The 21,666-nt window shown below is 39.2% G+C and overlaps 1 protein-coding gene across 1 annotated transcript in view; it reads right to left on the reverse strand.

Annotated features, from left to right (window-relative positions):
- LOC105926742 (calsyntenin-2) overlaps positions 1 to 21,666 on the reverse strand; it is a 400,538-nt gene that overhangs the window by 80,883 nt on the left and 297,989 nt on the right. Inside the window, exons 6-8 of the mRNA XM_036150228.1 lie at positions 19,432 to 19,617; positions 14,057 to 14,314; positions 8,328 to 8,449 (exon numbers count right to left, since the gene is read on the reverse strand). Coding sequence (XP_036006121.1) covers positions 8,328 to 8,449; positions 14,057 to 14,314; positions 19,432 to 19,617 — 566 coding nt within the window. The remainder of the gene's footprint in view (positions 1 to 8,327; positions 8,450 to 14,056; positions 14,315 to 19,431; positions 19,618 to 21,666) is intronic.

Genomic DNA, 21,666 nt, shown 5'->3' on the forward strand with positions numbered 1-21,666 from the left:
CCAGCAAACCACATCTTCACTGATAAAGTTGCTTCCATCTTTGTGTTGATTTTGCAGTCTAATTCTACTGTCACATTTGATAGCTACTCACTGAAGGACGTATTCACCAAAACGTCTTTACTGGCTTCCTATCCTTATATTTTCAGTGCATCCAAGCAGTCTGTAAACGAGAGATTGTATTGTAAAGCCTTTCCACCCTGGTGTTAGTCACACCAATGACAATTTCCACCTTTTGAGTTTTATAATCTGCACATTTTATTTAGTCACTAAAAATCTGTTGCTGTTCTCATGTCTGTCTTCCTCTCCAGCTCATCATCTCTGAGCAGTTTGAAGCAGCGGCTGTGACAACAGTACCAGCATGTATTCTTAGCAGAGCAGAGTTAGGAGTCACTTCTAGGACTCGAAGCGCTACACTCTAAAATTAGAAGATGTGGAAAATTCTGAAACCAAAGCAACCAGATGCAAAACATGTAAAGAATTTTAGCTTTGTGTGCTGAGTTATCAACGACAAACAGGTAACTGTGTGGGTATTTTAGGTTTGCGGAACTGCTACTGTCCAGATTTTAAGCTGTGAAGAAGCTTGAAAAACTAAGACTAGTAATTTCCAGTCAAACATAATCAAACATGTAAAGGTTAAGCGTACTAGCTAATGAGTGTAGCTAAACCACCTGGGTTTGTTTACATCTGTCAACCTCATGGAACTGGCCAGGGTGGAGGTATTACAATATTTTACAACAAAAAGATGAATGTGTCTTTAGTGACTAAACCCAGGTTTGATTCTATTGAATGTCTTGCATTACAAATAAGTCTAGTCTAGTCTAGTTGCCACAATTTTAGCTGTCTATTGTCCAGTCAAGAAAAATCTTTTTAAATTAATATTCTACCTTTTTGACATGCATTGGTCCAAAGTCTCCTAATGTGATTTTATTAGGTAATTATAATGTTCAGATGGACAACATCACTTATTCTTTAACCAACAATTTTATATCAAGCATTGACAGCTTTGGACTTTCACAGTTTATTGACTACCCCACTCACTCCAAAGGACACATCTTGATCTTGTGTATTGCTCTGGTAAAACTCCCTCTCAATGCGTTGCATCAAATTTACCCATTTCCAAACATAAACTTGTTTCCTTTAACATTAACCTACAGATCTCAGTCGCCCAGATCTCAGTCAGCTTGTTCTATTTCCTTCTGTAACATCAAGAGCATTGATTCTTTTGTACTGTGTAACAAACTGGGTGTCACGCTCAATTATAATAATATATCTAGTCCCAACAGGCTCCTTTGTACTACAACAGCAGTGTTCAAAGTGTTCTGGATGAACTTGCCTCAGTTAAGACACACACTGTTTACTTCTCTCGCTCTGCTCCCTGGTATACCAAAGACGTTCACCTTCTTAAAGCCAAAGGATGTTTCCAAAAGAAAACAGGACTCACTAACCACAAAAGTATGTTTGAAGACCATATCAAAGACTCTAAGTACTCTGTTTGCAAATCCAAATCGGTCTACTATAGTACTCTACTTGTCACAGGTGTAGGGAAAACCAGACCACTGTTTTCTACTATCAATAGAAATGATTATTGTAAAAAAAACTATGGAGTTCTTAAATGCTAAAATTGTTACTAATCCATCAAAAACTGTCCATATTGCAAGCCACCACCTCTAGTTTTCTTTGTTTCCTCCCATAACCCCTCTGCTAAACCTTTCCCCAATTTTTAACTCTCCCTTACCAGAAGTTTGCAGTCTCATCCTTAAAGGCATACTATGCAACATTTTTCAGTTAATTAATGTGTTCCATACCGTTTTGGATGATTAAATGAGTCATTTCAGGTCGAACAAAGGTTTTCTCGGCCCCCCTGGGGGTCTGTGGGGGAAATACCGCACTTGCAATTGCAGGAGCTCACGGCCCGCACACACAGAAGTCTCGCTTTACGGCGAGAACTCCATGTGTTTTTGCCCTGCCATTCACTATATGCACGCGCAAAAGCAACAACAAAGAACCGCGTGTTAATGTTAAATGAACATGCACGCATATCGAGTTTTATTATTATTATTATTTTTTTATGTTGGCGAGACGCTACCGCGGCCGCGGCTTGGCGAGGCGGCGGCCGCCTCGCCAAGATAGCGCTGCGGGAAGCTTGATGTTCATACCTTCACTGTGTTAGTAATTGTTTGTACTGCCGTTTTTTTTACTTTTCGTTGCGTTCGCCTGTCTGCTAAGCTCAAAACAACCGCGCCTGGCTTGACGGAGAAACCAGAACAGCTGAGCATCTTTATGACAGTGCACTTTTACTTTCGCCCTCTGGGGGGAGCCTCGCTGGAAAATCAACCCCGGTTGCATGGTATACCTTTAAATCCAAGTCCTCTACCTGTCAGCTTGATCCACCTCCTACTCTTCTAGTTAAACCCTGTTTGCCTTTGCTGTCTTCTCAAATAACTAAAATCATTAATTTTTCTGGTTTTCTTCCATTCATTCTGCAAAATTACTGCAATAACTACCCTCCTTAAAAAAACAGATGCTGATCCTAATAACTGTAATTGCTTTCAACCAATTTCTAACTTACCTTTTTTATCTAAATTCTTGAAAAAATAGCAACGACAGGTATCTGTCCCCTCCACAGTACTGAACGAGCTTTGATTAAAATTACCAATGATCTCCTGATTCATGTCAACTCTGGACATATAATTTCTCATACTTTTTAACCTCAGCAGAGCATTTGAAAAGTCTCTCATAACATTCTTTTTAACATATTATCTTCAATCGGTTTTCTTTGGCACCTCTTTGAATTGGTTTAATTCCTACCTCTCTGAATGTCAACAATGTGTCCAGCTGAAGAAGTTCAGGTCACAGTCTTCTTCGGTTAGTTCGGGTGTATCTCAGGGTTCTGTTCTTGGTCCTCAGCTTTTATCATTTATCTTCTCCCACTTGTTTTCATTTTCAGAAAATCTGACATTTATTTTCTCTGCTATGCAGATGACATCCAGCTCTATCTGTCAGCTAAGCAACAACACAACACCATCCTTCTTTGTGGACTGCCTCTGTGAAATTAGGTTATGGTTCAGTCAGACCTTTCTTAAACTGAACTTTATGAAAAGGGAATTCCTCCTTGTGGGCACTAAATCCACTTTATTCAGATGTAAAAATTCCACATTTACAGTTGATAGTTCTACACTTTCTTCCTACCCTAAAGCTCAGAGTCTGGGTGTCTCTATAACACTTTATTCTTTGAATCTCATATCAATAACATCACTCAATCTGTATATTTTCATCTTTGTAACATCAACCATCTCCATTCATCTTTCACTTCCACCACCACAGCCATCCTCATAAATGCAATTGTCACTCTTATAGACTCTTGTAACTCCCTGGTGTCAGGTCTTCCTCTCATACTCATTCATAAACTTCAGCTTGTCCAGAATCGCAGCTGCTCAGATCATTACTAGAACTTTCTTCATAGAACACATTATTCCTCTCCTTAAACATCTTCACTGGTTATTCATAAAATATTACACTGACCATAAGCTTCTCTTCCTCACCTTCAAAGCTCTCAATAACTTGAGAACCTCCTAACCTTTCTGATCTTCTCTGTTGTTACACAGCCGCCCGAAATCGTTGCTCTTCCTCATCCCTTTTTCTTGTCCATCTCCTGCCTACTTGACAACCATGGGGTCAAGAGCCTTCTCCTGTACGGCCCCTCGTCTCTGGAACGCTCCCCCACAGTACCCATAATTGTGATTGTATGTCTTACTTAAATCTAATCTCAAGACTCGCTTTTTCAAACTGGCTTATTGTATTTAATATCAATGTTATTGTATTATTGTTATTCTGATAACTGTGTCTCAGTTTAATTTCAGTTTTTTTGTTTTGTTTATCTTTCTGTATTTTTTGTTCAGTGACTTTGAGTGACTTGAAATGCGCTTTCAAATAATAATAATAATAATTATTATTATTATTTTTTATTAAAATTAGCTGAAAAACATATCAGGCTTTCTGCATGGATTGTAAAGTAGCTGCAACATAAATAAATTAAATACACTGTCTGACATCCCTGAATTAGATAGTCTTAATCACTTTACCTGAGAGTTTCTTGGACAGCATGAGGCAATTTGCAGGAGTGGATTTAAAACGTAAGATACAACCTGCAATTGGCTCCGGAATTTCAGCATGTCTTTAAAAAATATTTTTGTTTCTCCAAACCAAATTTAAACAACAAGACACATTGGTGTATAAAGCAGGAAACTACTAATTTTTTTTTGTCACACTGTTCCATTTTTTTTAAAATGCTTAAAATATATTGCCAGAAAAAGTGCTTGAATGGCAGGAATGTACCCCCCCCACCCGAGCTCCATGGAGCACCCCTATTAATGCTCACTACCAGTCAGCTATCTGAAAGAAGGCGACTACAGTTCCATCTTACTTACACGACAGACAAATTTACCTGTTTGGAAACATTTACAGTCATGGAAAACACTGACAGTCATGGTCCGAAAAGACTTATTAAGCTAAGGCCGGTTTAAAACTGAAGTTAGCGAGCTATTTACAGCATATCCGAAGTACAAGTATTTTTTCTACCCTGGTCCCCTTGACTAAATTGCTGGCGTGTTTTAGGTGTTTCTCAGCTGACACACAACTGGGTGTCAGCAGAGAAACACCTAAAAGATGAGTGATTAACAGACTTCTTCAGCACTTAATGGCATTTAGAAAGTAATGCTATAATTTGAATTAGGTGTACTGGAGCAGAGACCCTTCTAAAACAAAAGACTGTGGAACCCTGAGAACCAGGTTTTAGAACCATTGTGTGGCAGTTAAATTTAGGTTAGTGGTATTACTCTGTAAAAAGTAAAGCAACCAAATGGCATCATGTTCTTCACAATAAGCATTTGAATGTAATTAGCAATGGATATAGCTGGACTTTACTCCATATATTTTTTTTACATGTACAAAGCAAAATAGCACAACTAATGACATAGGCAACATAATTTTATCTTTAAAAATCAATGTTTGATCAATTTAGGCAGCAGTGAGACTAACTGTTAATTTTCTGTTTTACATAAAAGCAAATGGACCACATTTTGTTTTAAGTTTATATGTAAAAACAGAGGCTATCATATGCAAATCTTGTACCAATCAGTTTTTTGCAAAGTGTCAGTATTTGGCGAATCAGAGGTGACCTTATTATGGTGTGTTCCATGTTTAAGACTTGTAGTTGTTGTGAAATTACATAATGTTAGATGGATTAAACATCCCTGTTTATTTGATGTTGAGAAAAAAAGCGATCTTATGCACACTGTCAATGTCGGGTTAGTCAGCACATTCTAAACAAAGATGGCCTTCAACTTATAAGGAAACAATTTTCTTACAGCTTCAGTGGGCTGACATTAAAAAAAGATCCCTCACAGAAAGAAAACGTGGAGCTGAAATACAAAACAAACCCCGATTCTCTGAGCTCTCTGTCTAAAAAGCCTCCAAAAGATGACTCACACACACTTTATTTTCTGTCAGGAGGGTGATGGATGACCTCGCTCATGCTCTCTCCCCAATCAAGACCAGTGATCCGTCTGATCAAATTAGCCTAAGGTGCTCCATCTGGAGGTCCAGGCTCAGCTGTGTGTCTCTAGCCTCAATCCAAAGTCCTTGCTGGGTGCGAGCGAGGGTCCTTTTGAGTCAAGGTTACCTGTCTTACATTTGGACAGCCTCCTTGGGCAAAAGACAGCTGCTGCTTTTAACACACACACACACACACACACAATACAAACTTTTTTTTACTAACTTGTAAAATATTCAAATTTGTAGTGTTCTGTTGACCTGGTGCTTTAGCTTGGGACATAAGCAAAGCTGTTAAAATATGTATGAAATGGCAGGGGTAAAATAGAACTACGTAATAATGCAAGATTAGGAAAGTCCTCACAGGTATGAAATATTACCATAAGTGAATGCATCCCAACCACGTTAATCCTAAAACAAGAATTGCTCAAAGCTCAGATCATAAGGATTCAAGAAAAACTCAATCTTCAACTCTGACAATTGTGAGCTTAATCACACTCAGAACAAATCAGCTAGTTTAGCCTCATCTATCAGATTTATTTCGACATATCTTAAGCATATTAAATACATCTTTATGCAGTATAAGTAATCTCCCTGTAAAGATAGTTTTGCTCCTCGTTTATGTTCATACATATTGTATTTTAATATAGCAGCAATTACAATAAATCAAAGCCTGTCCACACGTTTTTATTCTTTTGTTTTCAGCGGGCAAGCAGATAAGAAATTCAGACTGAGAAGCAGTCGATTAATGGTATGCTTTCATTCATGCTGATTTCTAAGAACCACGATATTGATATGCATCTTTACAGAATGCATCATTTTCTAAACACTGTGACTGTCAATTAGAAAATGCAATTTACAATAATAAAAAACTATCCCTTGATATTTGTTATTTTGCAATATTGTTTATCTTCCTCTGTTTGTTGTTTTGTGTCATCCAATATTTAGATCAGTTCTCAGATTTATCAGATTTAGTGACAGGTACAGATGAGGGCATTTTAGTTTGGGATTTTAATGTTCATGTTGTAACTGAATGTGAGGGCTTTGGGAACAAGAGTTAGGCAAAACTTTTTTGCATTGACATTGGGAGAATGCAGTTTTCAATATTCGCTACAGTGAACCTTGTGCTAAGTTACAGTTTATTCATTTTAGGATATATAGAGTTCACTACTCAACATCTCAACAGATATTTACCCACGAGTGGTGGATCAGTGTGAGAGATGCCACTCCATGTAACCTAAGTGACATATTTTTTTTTGTACCCAAGACTCAACAGATTTTGGAGCCGATACTCAGCCATTCTTTTCAAATCTTTTGGAACCCAAGTCTGCATAAACCCTTACATAGCTATCTTTGGTCTTCTAGTCAATATTGTACTTACTGACCTGGCTCATGCTAAAATAGTAGCCGTTACATACCTTCTAGCCAGGGGTTTTACTCCTTTTGAAATCCTCCAAGGTACCTTTGTGATTTTTTTGTGGTTGTGTCATTTCTAAAAAATAGAAGATAGGTCTAATAACAAAGGGAAACTTCTGAAAAGTAGCTCTTTTGTGAGCTACTGCAAGTCATTGAACATTCTACCAGAAGTTCAACTGATGTGATCGCTCCAAATACCCATGGGTGTGTGTCTGTATATGTCTCTTATTGGTTTCATTGGTTTATTCATATAAAAATATTTTGGGAGAATATATTGTTTTGCACTTGTAATTAATATTGTGTTTAAACAATAAACAAATTAATAAACAATAATATGTTTATTTTTTTTATTTCCTCGGTATCCTCAGCTGATTGTGGAATTACTGATAAAGAAAGCTAGACCTATGAATATGCGGGTTGAATTTCAGGAAGACTAAAGCTCGGTTGTGTCTAGGTTTTACTTAGTATAGGTTATTTTGTTGTAAATTGAAATTTTATGGCTTGTAACCTTTTCACAACAGTATACAAACTGTTCTAAATGATTCTGACAGGATTATGCTGGTGCAATATAATTTCAAAGACCCTTCATGCCGAAACTTGCACGCTTTTCTGCTGAGCAACCAAACACTGATGAGTAAAACAAAATCAAAATAACCTTTATTGTCCCTCAGTAAGGAAATTCAGGCGTACCAGCAGCAAAGTGAAACACAGATTGACTCTTTTCTGCACAGAAATAGTCAAGATTTGAGTGAGAGGTCTTCCAGTTTACTGCAGCTTTTAGCTATGTTATAGAAAGTAAGAATAGTACACAAGTAAATCAGTTTGAAAACCTTTGGACAGCACTTATCTCAACTGCCTGTACAGAATTCCTTGCCATATGAAAACCCACTGGATAGCCATAATGTTTTATATTTTGTCCAAATATGAAACAACACAAGCACATCTGAAGAAACGCTCCACAGCGCAACAAAGCAGTGGTCGATGTGCTTCATCTTCTTTTCAACAAGTTGCATCATTTAAAACTTTGAACAAGCAAGAGACCAACATCGGTTTGCCAGATTCCACAAATTCAAATGTACTTTTGTATACCAAAAGAAAAGAAGAAAAACAGTAGTGTGTGAAGTGCAGATAAACACGGATGAAGCGAAACAAAAAAATAGATATCCCGATGGATGTCTGGTGGACTACATGTTTAATCCAGGATTAAGTCAGTGTGACATGTAATACAGGATAGAAGCTTCATATCTCTCTGTTATCATCCTGTGACCTACTTATTTAATCCACAAAGGGACCATGAGGTCCCTCTGTGGACCATGCAGGTTCCCCTGCCTGCCGTTGACATCCAAACATCAGCTTCTTACCTGCTCCAGTTTCCAGTGGAACTCTGCTGGTCTGAAGGTGTCCACCTGAGTGAAGTCCCTCCTCAGCAGGAATACCAGCCGGCAATTATGGACGTACAGCGAGTAGTGATGACGATTCATCTCTGTAGGGGTAAGACAGATGAGTAGGCACCAGGGAGCAAATCACCCCACCTACTCCCCACTGTCAGGTAAAGTCAGTGTGACATCTGGCTTCCTGAATCTACAGGAAACTGGGACAGCGGTGCTTTCTCTGAATGAGGCCAGCTGTCAGATAGCCGTCCCCGCTTTCACTGGAATGATCAAAACAAGGCTAATGGCGCTCAATTTGCTCGATAGAAATATGACAGCTACAGATATATTGTTGAAAATAACATCCCTCTCTCAACCCACTTACATTATACCGATCAGTGACACCCTCTTACAGATTTATTCTCCTCTGGTATCAGCCAAATATTTTTCATACCTCTAGCATATTTTGATTTAAGGCAATCTTTTAATTCATGGTCTTGTACTTTTCACTGCAAGTGTTTTAAACATGCTGTAGTGGCCCATCCAGAGTCCCTGGAGGGAGACAGTTTAATGAAAGCTTAGGGTGATGGCAAGGAGGCTTTCCAACTTCAAAGAGTGGTGATTATCACCTAATAGACTTGATCAAAACCTGTGGAAACATGCAGAAAGCTGATCAGCAATTATAAGAAGGCTTTAATTGCAGTAATGACAATAGTTATCCATTGATTTTTGAGAAGGGTATAAATAACTTTCAAGATGCCATTTTGCAATAAAATGGAAATTTGTTTCCCAGATTTGATACTACATTGTTGGATAATTGCCTTGAGCGATTTCTGTATTATTTCTATTAGGAACTAATTTCTTAATTGAATAAACATACTTTTAAACATGAATCTGCCAGGGGTATGTATAATTAATAACAGTAAATGTTTCAGATCATCACTCACATTTTAAATTTTTTTTAAATTTCATTCTTTTTTTAAATAGTGTCTCAAAATCATGAGATACCATGGGATACTAATTATGACAGATAATCTCATAAATATAAGATGCTATGTCATGTATCTGCTATGATCTTCATGGTAAAACTATATAGGTTATGAGGTGTACCATGATAATGAGATACCATGCTATATCATCTCATCATTATCCACTCCAGCTTTATTTATTAGCACTTTGAAAATAACAGCAACACCAAAGGGCTGTACATTACATCATTAGATATGATTATAAGATAGCAAAATCAAATTAACAAGTTACTATGTAATATTAATGAAATAGCAAAATCCTAATCATGATATCTTAAAGTTATCACTTTTTACACAATTATATCTATTTTTACACAAATTTAATACCAAAATCTGTTTTCAAATGACCATTTTATTCATTAAGAGAAACCTACCTGGCTCTACGTGAAAGAATTACTGCCCCGTAATGTAACCTGTTTTATCAGCCTTGATGGGAACAGCCGCCATCAAGCATTTACATTAACAGGCAACGAGCCTGTTACATCAACGTGGCCCATTTTAGTTGAACTCAATCATACTGGAGCATTTTCAAATAGAATATCCTGCTTAAAGTCATACAGCATCCAAATCAAATTTTCTCTGGATTTGTTCTACAGCTGGGCATACACTATACGATTGTTTTCCCCTTTTTGGGGCGATTGTTCAGTCATGCGATAATTAGTTGTGTAGTATACAGTGGGTAACGAGGGCCGATTAGTGAGGTGATCGTAAGCGCGTCCTGCTGTTGAAGCAGAGCTACGGGCATCTACGAGACGATTTCCCCCAACCCTGCGCACTTCGCTTGTGCAAACAAGGGAATTCTTTTTCTTCGTCTTCTTCTTCTCAGACGAAAACATAGGAGTGGAGAGAAGCATGGCGGCGGTACGTGTGACATGGAGTCAAACTACGAAGGAGCAACTTGTAGAATTGGCAAGGCAGCACGTTTCGTTATAGCGAGCCTCATATTTAACAGTGAGCATCAACGCTTCTGTGTTTTTCTTCTTCTACTATTTGCATTTGGCTTCCAGATAGACTAGTCCGAGTAGCACCATCTCTCTACGGGGCTGGGTCCGATGTGCATCAGAACATCGGGCCATACAGTGTAAGAACAGATGTCATGAGCTGTGAACTGTCAAACTCTGCGGTTTCGTCGTACAATTTGTGCTGTATCTGAGTGCAACGATTGAAAATATCGTACAGTGTATGCCAGGCTTAAGCCAATCTAGAATGTGCACTTCTGTATTTGAAGCATCAAGATGTGGACTCGACAATGAGCTTTAGATAACTGTCTTAATGTGTTTGAACCTAAGGTCACAAACTGATGGCCAAATGTTTTCTTTCAAGATTTCCTGCTAGGGAGAAGATTTCATAGTTCTATTGATTACTACAATCAATTTGCCCTGAATCAGCAAAGCAACCCCAGACCCTCAAACTACCACCAGCATGTTTGCTTGTTTGCCATGCTGTTCTTTTTCTGAGATGCTGTGTTAATTTTAGATTAGATATGGTAGGATACACATTTTAAAACGTCTACTTCTGTCTCATTGGTCAACAGAATATTTTTTCCCAGTTTCTGGTCACTTTAAAACTCCTACGATCCATTTTCAACCTTAACTGAAACAAGTGAGGCCCACAGTGCTTTAGATGTTGATCTGGGTCCTGCTTTCCTTTGTGACCTGCAGGATAAGTTTTTAATGTACAGCTGAAGGTGCTGTGAAGGTTTGAAACTGCACTTTACGTCCACCGAGGTTATACATTTGAGAGAAAAAACATGTCAGGGGCAAATACTTTTCTCACAGCACAGTTAATAAGGATGAAAAATCAAGAGTGCGCATTTTTGATTTAAGCACAATATTTTGCTGAACACAATTCATTAGCGACGGTTTCACCTAAGATATCAGGAAGAAAACGAGCACACACACAAGACAGCAGTGAAGAACTTGGTGATGGCCTTCTTATCTGATTTTCCATTAGTTGTGAATGTTGCTGTTTCACAGCAGTTCAAGCTTAAGCGGATAAAATAAAACAGGTGCCGGTCATTTTACTTCTGTACCTTTTCGTACCTAGTTTTCATTGTTTTGTGCCTGACATTCTGGAGTTATGAGGTGAATCCATCTTCCACAAAACGTTTGGTGACAACCAAGCATCACTTTCTACCTGTCTGTGGGACATTTAGTAATCACTTTGATGAAGTATGATATGACGTAACTTTCTACTCTCCCCTTGTTATGTTTTGGCCTGTCTGTCTGTCCGCTGCCACTCGCCCTGCACCTCTGCAATCAGGATCATCTCATGCACCTGTGAGACTCCTCACATGGCAGCTCAATCAAGCTCACCTCTGTCACCTGTTCCTCTGTCCATATATACCGGACTTCAACAGACAGACTAGTTAAAAGCTTTGCATTAAGGCTGGTTCACATGGCAGGATTTTAAAATAGTCTGCCAATTTTCAAAGCCTGAGAGACACCACACGTAGCGATTAAAAAAATCCTAGATAAAACAGGTCGGCTAGTACAGTGTGTGGTGTCCGGTCAGACGGCGAGCACGGCACACCACAAATGAATAGATTTCACTCAGGATCATTCAGATGTCAAGATCAAAAGTGACTTCAGAGTAAATAAACATGAACGATGGGGGAGAATAATGGTCTGTGGACAGATTTTAAGGGAGAAAAAAACATAACAAAAAGAAAAGCTGTTAAAGAAGCATAGACGATGCGACCAGGGGAACTCTACGTTTGCTGCATTATGATATGGAGGTGCGTTGGGGATGTGGCAATGGGGTAGGATATTGGGGCAAGACAATCCAACATGCTGAATATCCCCGAATTTGAGGTCGGAGCGGTCCTGGCATCCTACCGAGTGGACCTGATCACTCTTAACAACACCACACATGGTAGGACATTGTCTTAAGGTTATCTTAAGAGACAAGCCGATAATCAAAACCTCTCAGAAGGGGAAGATTGGGGCGAAAAAGCCTGCCGTGTGAACCAGCCTTTAGTAGATGTCCAGGGTTCCTCTCCTGCCTGTTCTCTGTTTGTGACCTGAACCACGTTTCACAGATTTTTCTGTCTGGCCCTTGTCGGACGTCTACTGCTGCCTTCTGTTTTTCTGGACAATGACCTTGGATTCTTCTCACAGCCCTGATCTCAGCCTGTCCCACAGATTTGTCTGCCTGTCTCTGCCTTTCTTTTATGACCCAGGCCTGTCCAACGGTGCTGATCCCAGCCTCTGTCAACCTGTCTGTCATCTCCTGCAGTGAGCAGCCAGCACTCGTGTCTGCACTAGGGTTCTGGTTTATCTTATAAACCCTTTAAAATGCAAAAGCATGTCTGGTTCTCTGGTTATCTTAACACTACTAAGTCAGCTTTAAGGAAATGTAATTGTATGTCTCTATTTAAAAATATTTTTTTCTCACAGTTATTTTGGTTTGATCATGGGCTCATAATCCATTATATTTTTGTCAAAGGTCGGCAGGCCCAACGAGGGATTAAGATATAATCAATAAAAAACGTTTTCCAACATCCATTTTAACTAAAATATACATGAGATTTGACCATTTTTAGGAACATTTATGAACATAATTGATCAATAATATGCAACTACTAAGGGGGATAATAACTGATGCATAACATTGACTAGCAGTTGCATAGTTAGTTTTTTATGTTAAAGCACAAATACACATCGACACCTGGGGTAAGATTCAGTTAAATATCATTATATGTTTAATATCTACGTGTAGTCAGAGTTTCTCATGTTGCAAAACAAGAGAAACCAGATGCCTATACCTCTGTGCATTTTTCCAACTATGTAGCCACAAATGAGGATCCACAATCACTGAGGAATTTCACAAACTCTCATACCCATTCCAGTTTTTGATGCTTCCAAAATTTCCCCTTTATTCATTTTCACATGAAACCCTTCATAAGAGATTGTGATAATTTATGCTTTTGTTTACGTAGAAAGAAAGTAGAAAGAAATCTGATTGGGAAAAAGAAACAACATTTAAACATTGTTTCTAAGTTGAGGATCCTGGATGGGTTTCAGTGAAAGAAAACCAAGGATTTTGATACAATGGGCAACACTGTATTTTCCTCCAAATGAGGCCTTAAAAGAACTGAAAACGACTGGATAAATATGAGGTGAGCAAGAGGTGTCAGTTTCTGCACGAGAAAATGCAAACAGAGGGGTTTTTTGTGTGCAGATTCATTACTTTTTTCATGCACCTGGCACTAAGCGCTAAACGCTGGCAAAAAAAGAAACATATATTGACAGGACACCTGGGGGCTCATGGTGAGTGGCTGAGTCGTTAGAGATCATTAAAAGGTGATTTTGTCAGCCTCTTGATCTCTAAAATCCTCTTTGGTTTGACAGTAAGAAAATCATTCAGGGGTGTCTGATGACATAACTCAATTGCAGGGTGACTTTGTGCGGTCAGAAAAGTACTCACATTCAAAGAATATGTCTTTTCAGTGTTAAAAAGCAAATTTTTCCAAAAAAAAAATTCAGAGATGGATAAAAAAATTCTGTAGGATGTACCTAGCGTCCGCTAAGGTTTGACATACGTTTCCTGAAAATGGCCCTTGACTTTCGTTCACAGTGCCGATCTGTGTCACAGACAAATAGACTAGATGGGTACAGTCAATTCCTCTTTTATTTTGGTCTCCTCGAGGGATTTGCAGGCAAGAAACTTCAGAAATGACAAATGACTCACCAGTTTTGTCCGAGTTACAGAGCAGTGTCTCCTTCTCAGCTCGGAGCCCCGGGCTGGGTCCGTGCTTCATCCACGTTGCGATTGTGAATTGGTCGGTCAGATTCTGGGGAACCACCCAGTCGGGGATTTTGGCCGCTTGGCGCCCGTCAAACCTGAAGATCAGGTCGCTGTCCCGCCCATTGTCAGACACCAGGGAAGTTGTCCAATTGGTGGCAGCGCTGGGCGCCGGGAGGAGGTCGGTGCTGCCGGAGGAGGCGCCTGGAGGTCACAGCCGTGGGAATAAATAAAGAGAGCGACACCAGATGTGTCAATAACAATCATGGGAGATATGCGGTGTATATTGCCTTAACCTTGGGTATGATTACTTATGAATAAGGCAGATGACAGGGCTTAATATGTAATCAATAGAGCAAGATGAATAAAGGATGCAAGTATTGATTCATGGCAGACGAAACTAAAAAGAAGAGAGATATGAGTTGTCAGTAAATTTGCAGCATAGCTCCCAGCTGAATTGTGGCTCTATGGAAACAAGAGAGGACATCGAATGAGCACCTTGGTTACACAACGAGAAACGATACAGAAGACACTCGCCGAGGAGGACAGCAGTGTAGGATGAATTGTTTACAGCTGACAGTTTTGGTATATGATCGCCACAAGTCCTGACAAAAAAAAACACCAATCATTATTTCCCGGCATTGAGTCATTCCATTCTTTTTCCGTCTGCAAACAGCTCCATCATTCCTTTTACACAATAACCCCTGCATCTTGAGTTCAGAGAGGTCATTGTTTACGCGCTGTCACCTTGACAAACAATACTTTTACCACATAGCTCATCTTGTGCCTTGACGTGTTTTATGTGCTCTTGAGCATCCATCTTCTCTTCTTAAGATGTGGCTGTGAAAAGGAAAATGATATTTTGCCCAGTTAAAGGGATTACTCAGGATTTCTGAAGTGAGATTCTGGGAAAAGGTTAATACGTTGGGATGTGAGGAGAACTCAGCTCAGGAGATCTTGCGATATCTAAACGTCAAGATATTTTTCGTCAAAGCGAAGCTTGACTGAAACTGGATAGCAAAGCGCTATCCAATTGCTGTCAGCGTGTCATTTCTTTTTTTTTTTTTTTTGTCAGGAGGAAGAAGTATGAGCTATTGTTATCAGGTGTTTTGCCAGTGCTGGGGCAAGTTGCACACCTAAAATAACATTTGCTGCGCTTGCTGCGGAGAACACTGCGGAGCTGAACCGAAAACAACATTGGTGGCGCTGTGTTCATTGACAGCAGAAAAGAGGACAAAACTGCAAAAATATGATTTTTCTTTTGTCAAAACCTACACTAGGTCACATAGTATAGTGTGACAATAACGAAGCAAAAGAATCATTGGGCTGAATTTATTATGAGACACCAGTGTGGCATGTGAGGAGAAACGCAGTTTCGGCTGCGTTCTGCTCTTTCCGGAAGAGTCTAGCAGACATTCTCTTTGTATGGGCAGGGCGAATATTCTGTCACTGCACAATTAAGTTCAACATGTCTATTAAAGTCACATATGTTACAATTTTCTATTATAGTTGAGTGTAATGAAAAGGAATTCAACCTTGCTCCTGATTCTTTAGCCTGTGTACTTTACATGCCTCCATCTTTTTTAAACTATTTTTTCTCATCTCTTCAGAGCATCCCTGCTCCAGTGCATATTCTAACAATGAACATATCCACGTACACCCTCCCCCTCCCAAAAAAAATTAATAAAAAAACAGCAACCCTTTTATGACACCAAACAAACGGTGAGGGAGAGGCATTGATGAACTAAATAATACAAAAAAGTGCCAGTTTAAGAAAGGAACACATTCCTTTTTTTCCGTATTTCTTATCCTGTTTTCTTTCGTCCTTTACCTCTGCCGGGTTGCTAGTCTCCATCTACCTCAGCAACTGTAGTTACTTCCGCATCTTTAACTCCATGGTCACTGCAGTAAGTTTTTCACACTCCTTTCTCTAAGAGGCATTCATAGGCAAAGCCACTATGAACGTTTTGCTTTGACTACATATTAGATTCACGACACTATCCTCTGCACACTCCAACTAAACTAAATAAAAAACCGAACAGCAAAAAAGTGTAAATTGAAACACCGTTTCTGCTGTTGAAGTGCTTTCTAGTGTTTCCAAGAGTAGTTTAGTACCAGTACTTTAATGAATCGGAATTTCTTTCCAACATTGAATAATAATAATAATAATAATAATAATAAAAAAAAATACAAAAAATATATATAATAATAATAATAATAATAATAGCCATTATTTAACCAGGATCAAAGATTTCTTACAAGAAAGACCTGGCCAAGACTGGCAGCATACACATAGTCATTTACAACACACAGTCACAATAAACATAAACATCTAATAAAATATATACAAATGACTTAAGCAAAACAATTGAACTCCTGCTCTTTAAACATAATGGGATCTATCATGGTCTTTAATACTTTCAGAGATACTAGTGAAGTTGGAGCAGAATAGCTAAAAGCTGTCTTCCCCCTTTTTCTGTTCTGACACGAGGAGCGCTAAAATTTAAGTCTTGGGACCGGGAGGCTGTAGGTTCTGGTACTTAGTACTTTGAAATGTTAACAACTACATGAGATCGTAAATGTTAATTTAAGTTAGGGTGTCAGAGGAGTTGACAATATTTCAGAGATGTTCGGCATTCTGGGTGACTGCCAGCCATGTGTGTTTGAGGTTTCTCATGCTCTCACACTGGTTGGCTACAAGTGTAACCAATCAGGTTACACTTAGAGATAGAGGTGGCAGTGGCAGTGTATGGAGTGGCACATTTGAGTCCAATGAAGTGGCTCATACCAGCTTTTGAATAGCTGTCCACTCTAGAGGCAACCCTTCATGAAAGGGACACCAAAGTGAGTTACACACTACAGGTGAGACAATAACTGTTTATAACCATTTAATAGAACGTCACTTCAGAAATCCCAGATTACCCCCTTTAAAGCACGTTTTGAATCATTTGTTTCCGCTCTGATTGATGCTAATGAATCCAAATGAGGCAGGAGCCGAAACACTGTTTAGCGATGATATTGGAGACTGTTGTCGAAATGCCGCCGACATCTGCTCATTTCTGCTAAAAGCACAACATTAGCACATTAATTGGTGTTTTTCCTCCATCTCTTTAGGTCTGTTTTTCTCCCCTGCCTTCTTATGACACCAGCAACGTTTCAACTCGAGTAATTAAATTCCCTTAGTAAATAAAAACTGATCGACTTCCCTTGCACCCAGCTGCAAACGCCGCTTTGCCCAACGTCTCTGTACATTATCTCAAATTGATTGTGCTTTAAAAAAGCAATTACAATTTATTCTATTTGCTATCAGATAACGATTATGAGGTGCCAGAAAAGGGCTCTTTAGTGGTAAACCATGCATGGACCAGGAGCCAGGGGAGGCAGGAGGGAGGGGGGTTGTTATGCATTCAGATGAGCGCGTATGAAGGCCTTTACTCAGAGATGACGACTCCAGCCCCCCCTGCTGGGGGTGTGGTGTGGGCGAGGAGGAGGAGGGAGCGAGGTGGGCTCGGCTGCTTTGTTTGGGCTCCGAGGACTGACACGGCGACTCTGCAGCTCATCAGTCACCGAGCAGGGAGGGTGTAGCTGCATCTAGAGCAGCTAATGTCCTCGCTCTGTCACATCATTAATGACACAGCTTTAAGTTGCCATTCCAGTGCATTCATTTAGCACAGGGGTTTACCAGGGACGTAAGTGGAGATAAGAACTTAATACTGACTGGGAGCTTTTTAAAAAGGGCAAAAAGGAAGGTGCCTCGGGTCCTGTCTGACCCTGCTTCTCAGTGGACTTTAAAGGGCCCTAGTCATGTACCTTGACTTTACCAGAAGCTCTCTCTGGTTGCGTACAAAGGTTTTCTGATTATAGTGCCCTGTTGGCTTACTATATATTATTTTTGTGTTTTTCGCTTGGTTTTTGCTATGTTTGTTAGCAAACAAAGTGCTTTTGTGTATATTTACCATAACAACACCACTTGTACCAGCCTTTTAGTTCTACTTTTAATTCCTTTAAGGCAGTGTCGGAGCTATAGTCATAAAAGAGTACATGACACCAAAATGTAGATATTCACTCACATGTTTGTGTATTTCGGCATTGACATTAATTTTTTTAATACCGTTTACATACCAAAATGGTCATACCAAAGACTGGAGGACCTCAGAGATAGTTAGAAAAACATCTAAGTCAGGATGCAACAATCGGACCAGCATCGCAACTTGGGAAGAGTAGGTGGAGCCAATATCAACAACGACCTGCTGTGAATTACCAGACTAAAACTCTTCTGTTCTTGCTGACAATTGTGGATCAAGAACCGAGTGAACCACAGGAGCTAAACTCTTACCTTTCCAAGGAGGAACCAAGATTTCCAGTTCAGAGCTATTTCCCACTTCCTCTCATTATTAAATAGCAAGCCTTAAAACTTACTTTGTTTAATTTGACTGTGTACCGGGTCCATTTTTTAAAGAATTAATTAAACTGCACAGCAACTCTAGTTCTTCATGCGCTCACCTCACATTTAGGTCTTCAGTTCATATCTTGGCTTGAACCCTTTCTGGGTGTTTGTACTACAGTTATCTCACTTAGGTCAAAAATTGCTTAAGTGAGGTTAAAACCTTCTTAAGACCTGAATAACAATTAAGCCACCTGGAAAACCTGTGATTTTAGTGGCTGTACAATTTAAAAAAATGTGTGCAATAAATAAATGCTCCATCTCATTTTTTAAAGCTGACCTGAACTTTCGTATGAGGCAGTTGTTTCATATTACAGTGTGTTTTTGAAAGTGAAAAATACAGTTTAAAAGGCAAAACAAAAAACACAGTCCTATCTGCGCTTTTGGGATAATAAGAGGGCTAATTTTAACTTTAGAATGCCCCAGAATGTCTGTGTGTTTTTATGTATGTATGTATGTGTGTGTGTATGTGTGTGTGTGTGTGTGTGTGTGTGTTAAAATGGCAACTAGAAATTATTTGTTCTTGTTTGAAATGAGTCAAACCACGTTTTACAGCAAATGCTCTTTCTCAAACATTGTGTGTCATCACATCTGCCCCTGATACACATAATTAAATACAGCAGTAGGGTATACAAAAATATTTTGAGCGCTGTTAGTTGTAGTTTTTAAGGAGGAATAGATTTCGACTGCACACGGTATCAGCAGGTTAAACCTTGATAAAAATCTTGACATCGGAAATGGCCGCAAACCTCTGATTGCTCTGTCTCTATTAAGATATCTTTGAAACTCTGCCTGACCTGGTGTTAGTGTGCGTGCTTTGTCAGCTGTATCAGATGAAAATGGTTTCTAAAAAAAATAGACAGATTAAGAAACCAACCACAAAGTTTCTGTAGTGACTTCTCCGAGTAGGTCTCCCGGTCACAGCCCTTCCCTATGTGGCTAGTCTGGAGCTCCACGGTGACCCTCAATGAAGACAGCGGCTCGCCACAGGTCTCCAGGTGCATCTTGGGAAACAGCTGCTTACTGCCTGTTCCTGGCTCATAGTCCACCCGTTTGTTCCAGCCTGGGAAAAGAGAGAGATGGAGGTAACAGTGTTAGAAAGAGAAGGGATGGATCGCTTTTTTGAGTGTTACGTTATTGATAGGATAATATCTATGCTGTGCTTTTGTTAAGGCACATTTTTTTGACCTCGCTTTCCCGGTTTTCACATCAAACACATCAAAACATGACTTTCCTTCTAACTGGTTGTTTTGTTAAGACAAGTCAATATCCTCCTAGCACAAAGTAGCTGGCTAATGAAATTGCGCCATTGTTTTTGGTGCGCTGTGTCTGTCTCAGCAGCAACAGTCATTATGCTGTCACTGTCCTGTCAGATGTGAATTGTGGTTCTCAGTCTAGTCTGGCTATTTTTTTGTCTTTCGATTTTCAATCTTTTCCTCCAGCCTTTGTGGCCTGCATTTGTGTTCATTTTGCAGCCTATCCTGGAGCTAATCAGAAACCGAACAGCAAAGATGACGGTCTATGTTGAACGTTTTTATGAGAATAAATCTATAAATACTGCCAGCACAGATTTTCAAGAAATGCTCTGGGTGATGCATGTCCAATCCTCTATCTTGTTTTTGTACAGAAAGTAGATATTACAGTGTATGTAAAAATGAACAGCCTGGGAATGCCTAACCATCTTTGCCTCAAGAAGAAGGTTCTGAGTTTAGGAGAGAAATGTGTTTTTGTGTTTGATGTACAAATCAACCTTAGAACAAAAGAAAAAGACCTCTGTTAAAATATTAATAGAATATTGTCACTATCCAATGGGTCATGTAACACCATGACACAAATAAATTAACACTTTAACTACTGAAAAGATGTATTTGGTCTGATGAAACTAAAATCAAGGTGTTAGGTCATAAAGTGCATTTTTATAAGCCTGAGAACCACATCCCAACTGTGAAGTACAAGGATGGCAGCAACATGTGGGTGTGGGGGTTCTACTGCAGGAGAGAGTGGTGCAAGTCATAAAAAAACAAGACAATCTCAAGCAAACAACATAACTATCGAAGCAACATCTGAACTCATCAGATCGGAACTTAAAGATTGAGTGCAAACAGTTCTTCCGAATGGACAATTACTCTAAGCATATCTATCACAAAATCAGTTGTGGATTAAGGACGACAAAGTTAGAGTAGCCATCATGAAGCCATGATCTCAATCCCAAAAAAAATTGTAGGCAGAGTTGAAAAGGTGTGTGTGAGCAAGGCGACCCACAAACTTGACTCAGTTACACCAAGTCTGTTGGGAGGATGGGGCCAAAATTCCAGCAAACTACTTTGGGAAACACGTGGAAGGAAACCCAAAATGTTTAACCCAACTCATAAAGTTTAAAAGGTAATTCTACCAATTTTTGAGGAAATATAGGCAAACCTTTGAATGCCAAGAATGGGAAAAGATCCAAATAATTATATTTCAAAGTATTTAGACTTTTATCAAACAGGAATGGTTATGGTAATCCTGAATGACCAAAAACAAGAATTATTTTGGTCATTAGAGAATATAAAAGTTTGTATGTCTTTATAGAGTGAGTTTAAATACCTGGTTTTAGCTGTTTGTGTTGTAATATTGCTGCTGAAAGTTTTTCTTCGGGATCTTTTTATTTACAGCTCAGAATCAACAAAGCAAAAAATGTCTCAACCATTTAAAGCCATCGGTGTGTACTGCTTTTGGAGGTGAATGACTGCCAATTCACCAATCAGTATGAACAGAACATGTAAGGAGCTAAAAGGCAAAAGCATGGCGACAAGATAAAAGCAGAGAAGGGGGAAAACAAACTGTGTTGTTCAGCGGCCTGTTAAATCTGCCTTCCTCACACAATCCCTATGTCATGCTCAAACACATAGAAACAGTACATCTGTTTTGTAGCTGATTTACCTCCTCCAGGGTTCTATGCTGTGGGCTGCTGCAGCACTATTACGATGGGATTGTCAGTGGTTGTGTTTTAAATGTGCACAAACAGTGAGGCGTACTAAACAAAAACAAAAATATCTAAAAAAAATAAGTGAAAAAGGGACCAAAGTTATAAAAAAGGTTTTGCTGATTTATTATGGTTTATATCTTTCTC

The sequence above is a fragment of the Fundulus heteroclitus genome, chromosome 18 (assembly GCF_011125445.2).
Source record: "Fundulus heteroclitus isolate FHET01 chromosome 18, MU-UCD_Fhet_4.1, whole genome shotgun sequence".
Taxonomy (NCBI): domain Eukaryota; kingdom Metazoa; phylum Chordata; class Actinopteri; order Cyprinodontiformes; family Fundulidae; genus Fundulus; species Fundulus heteroclitus.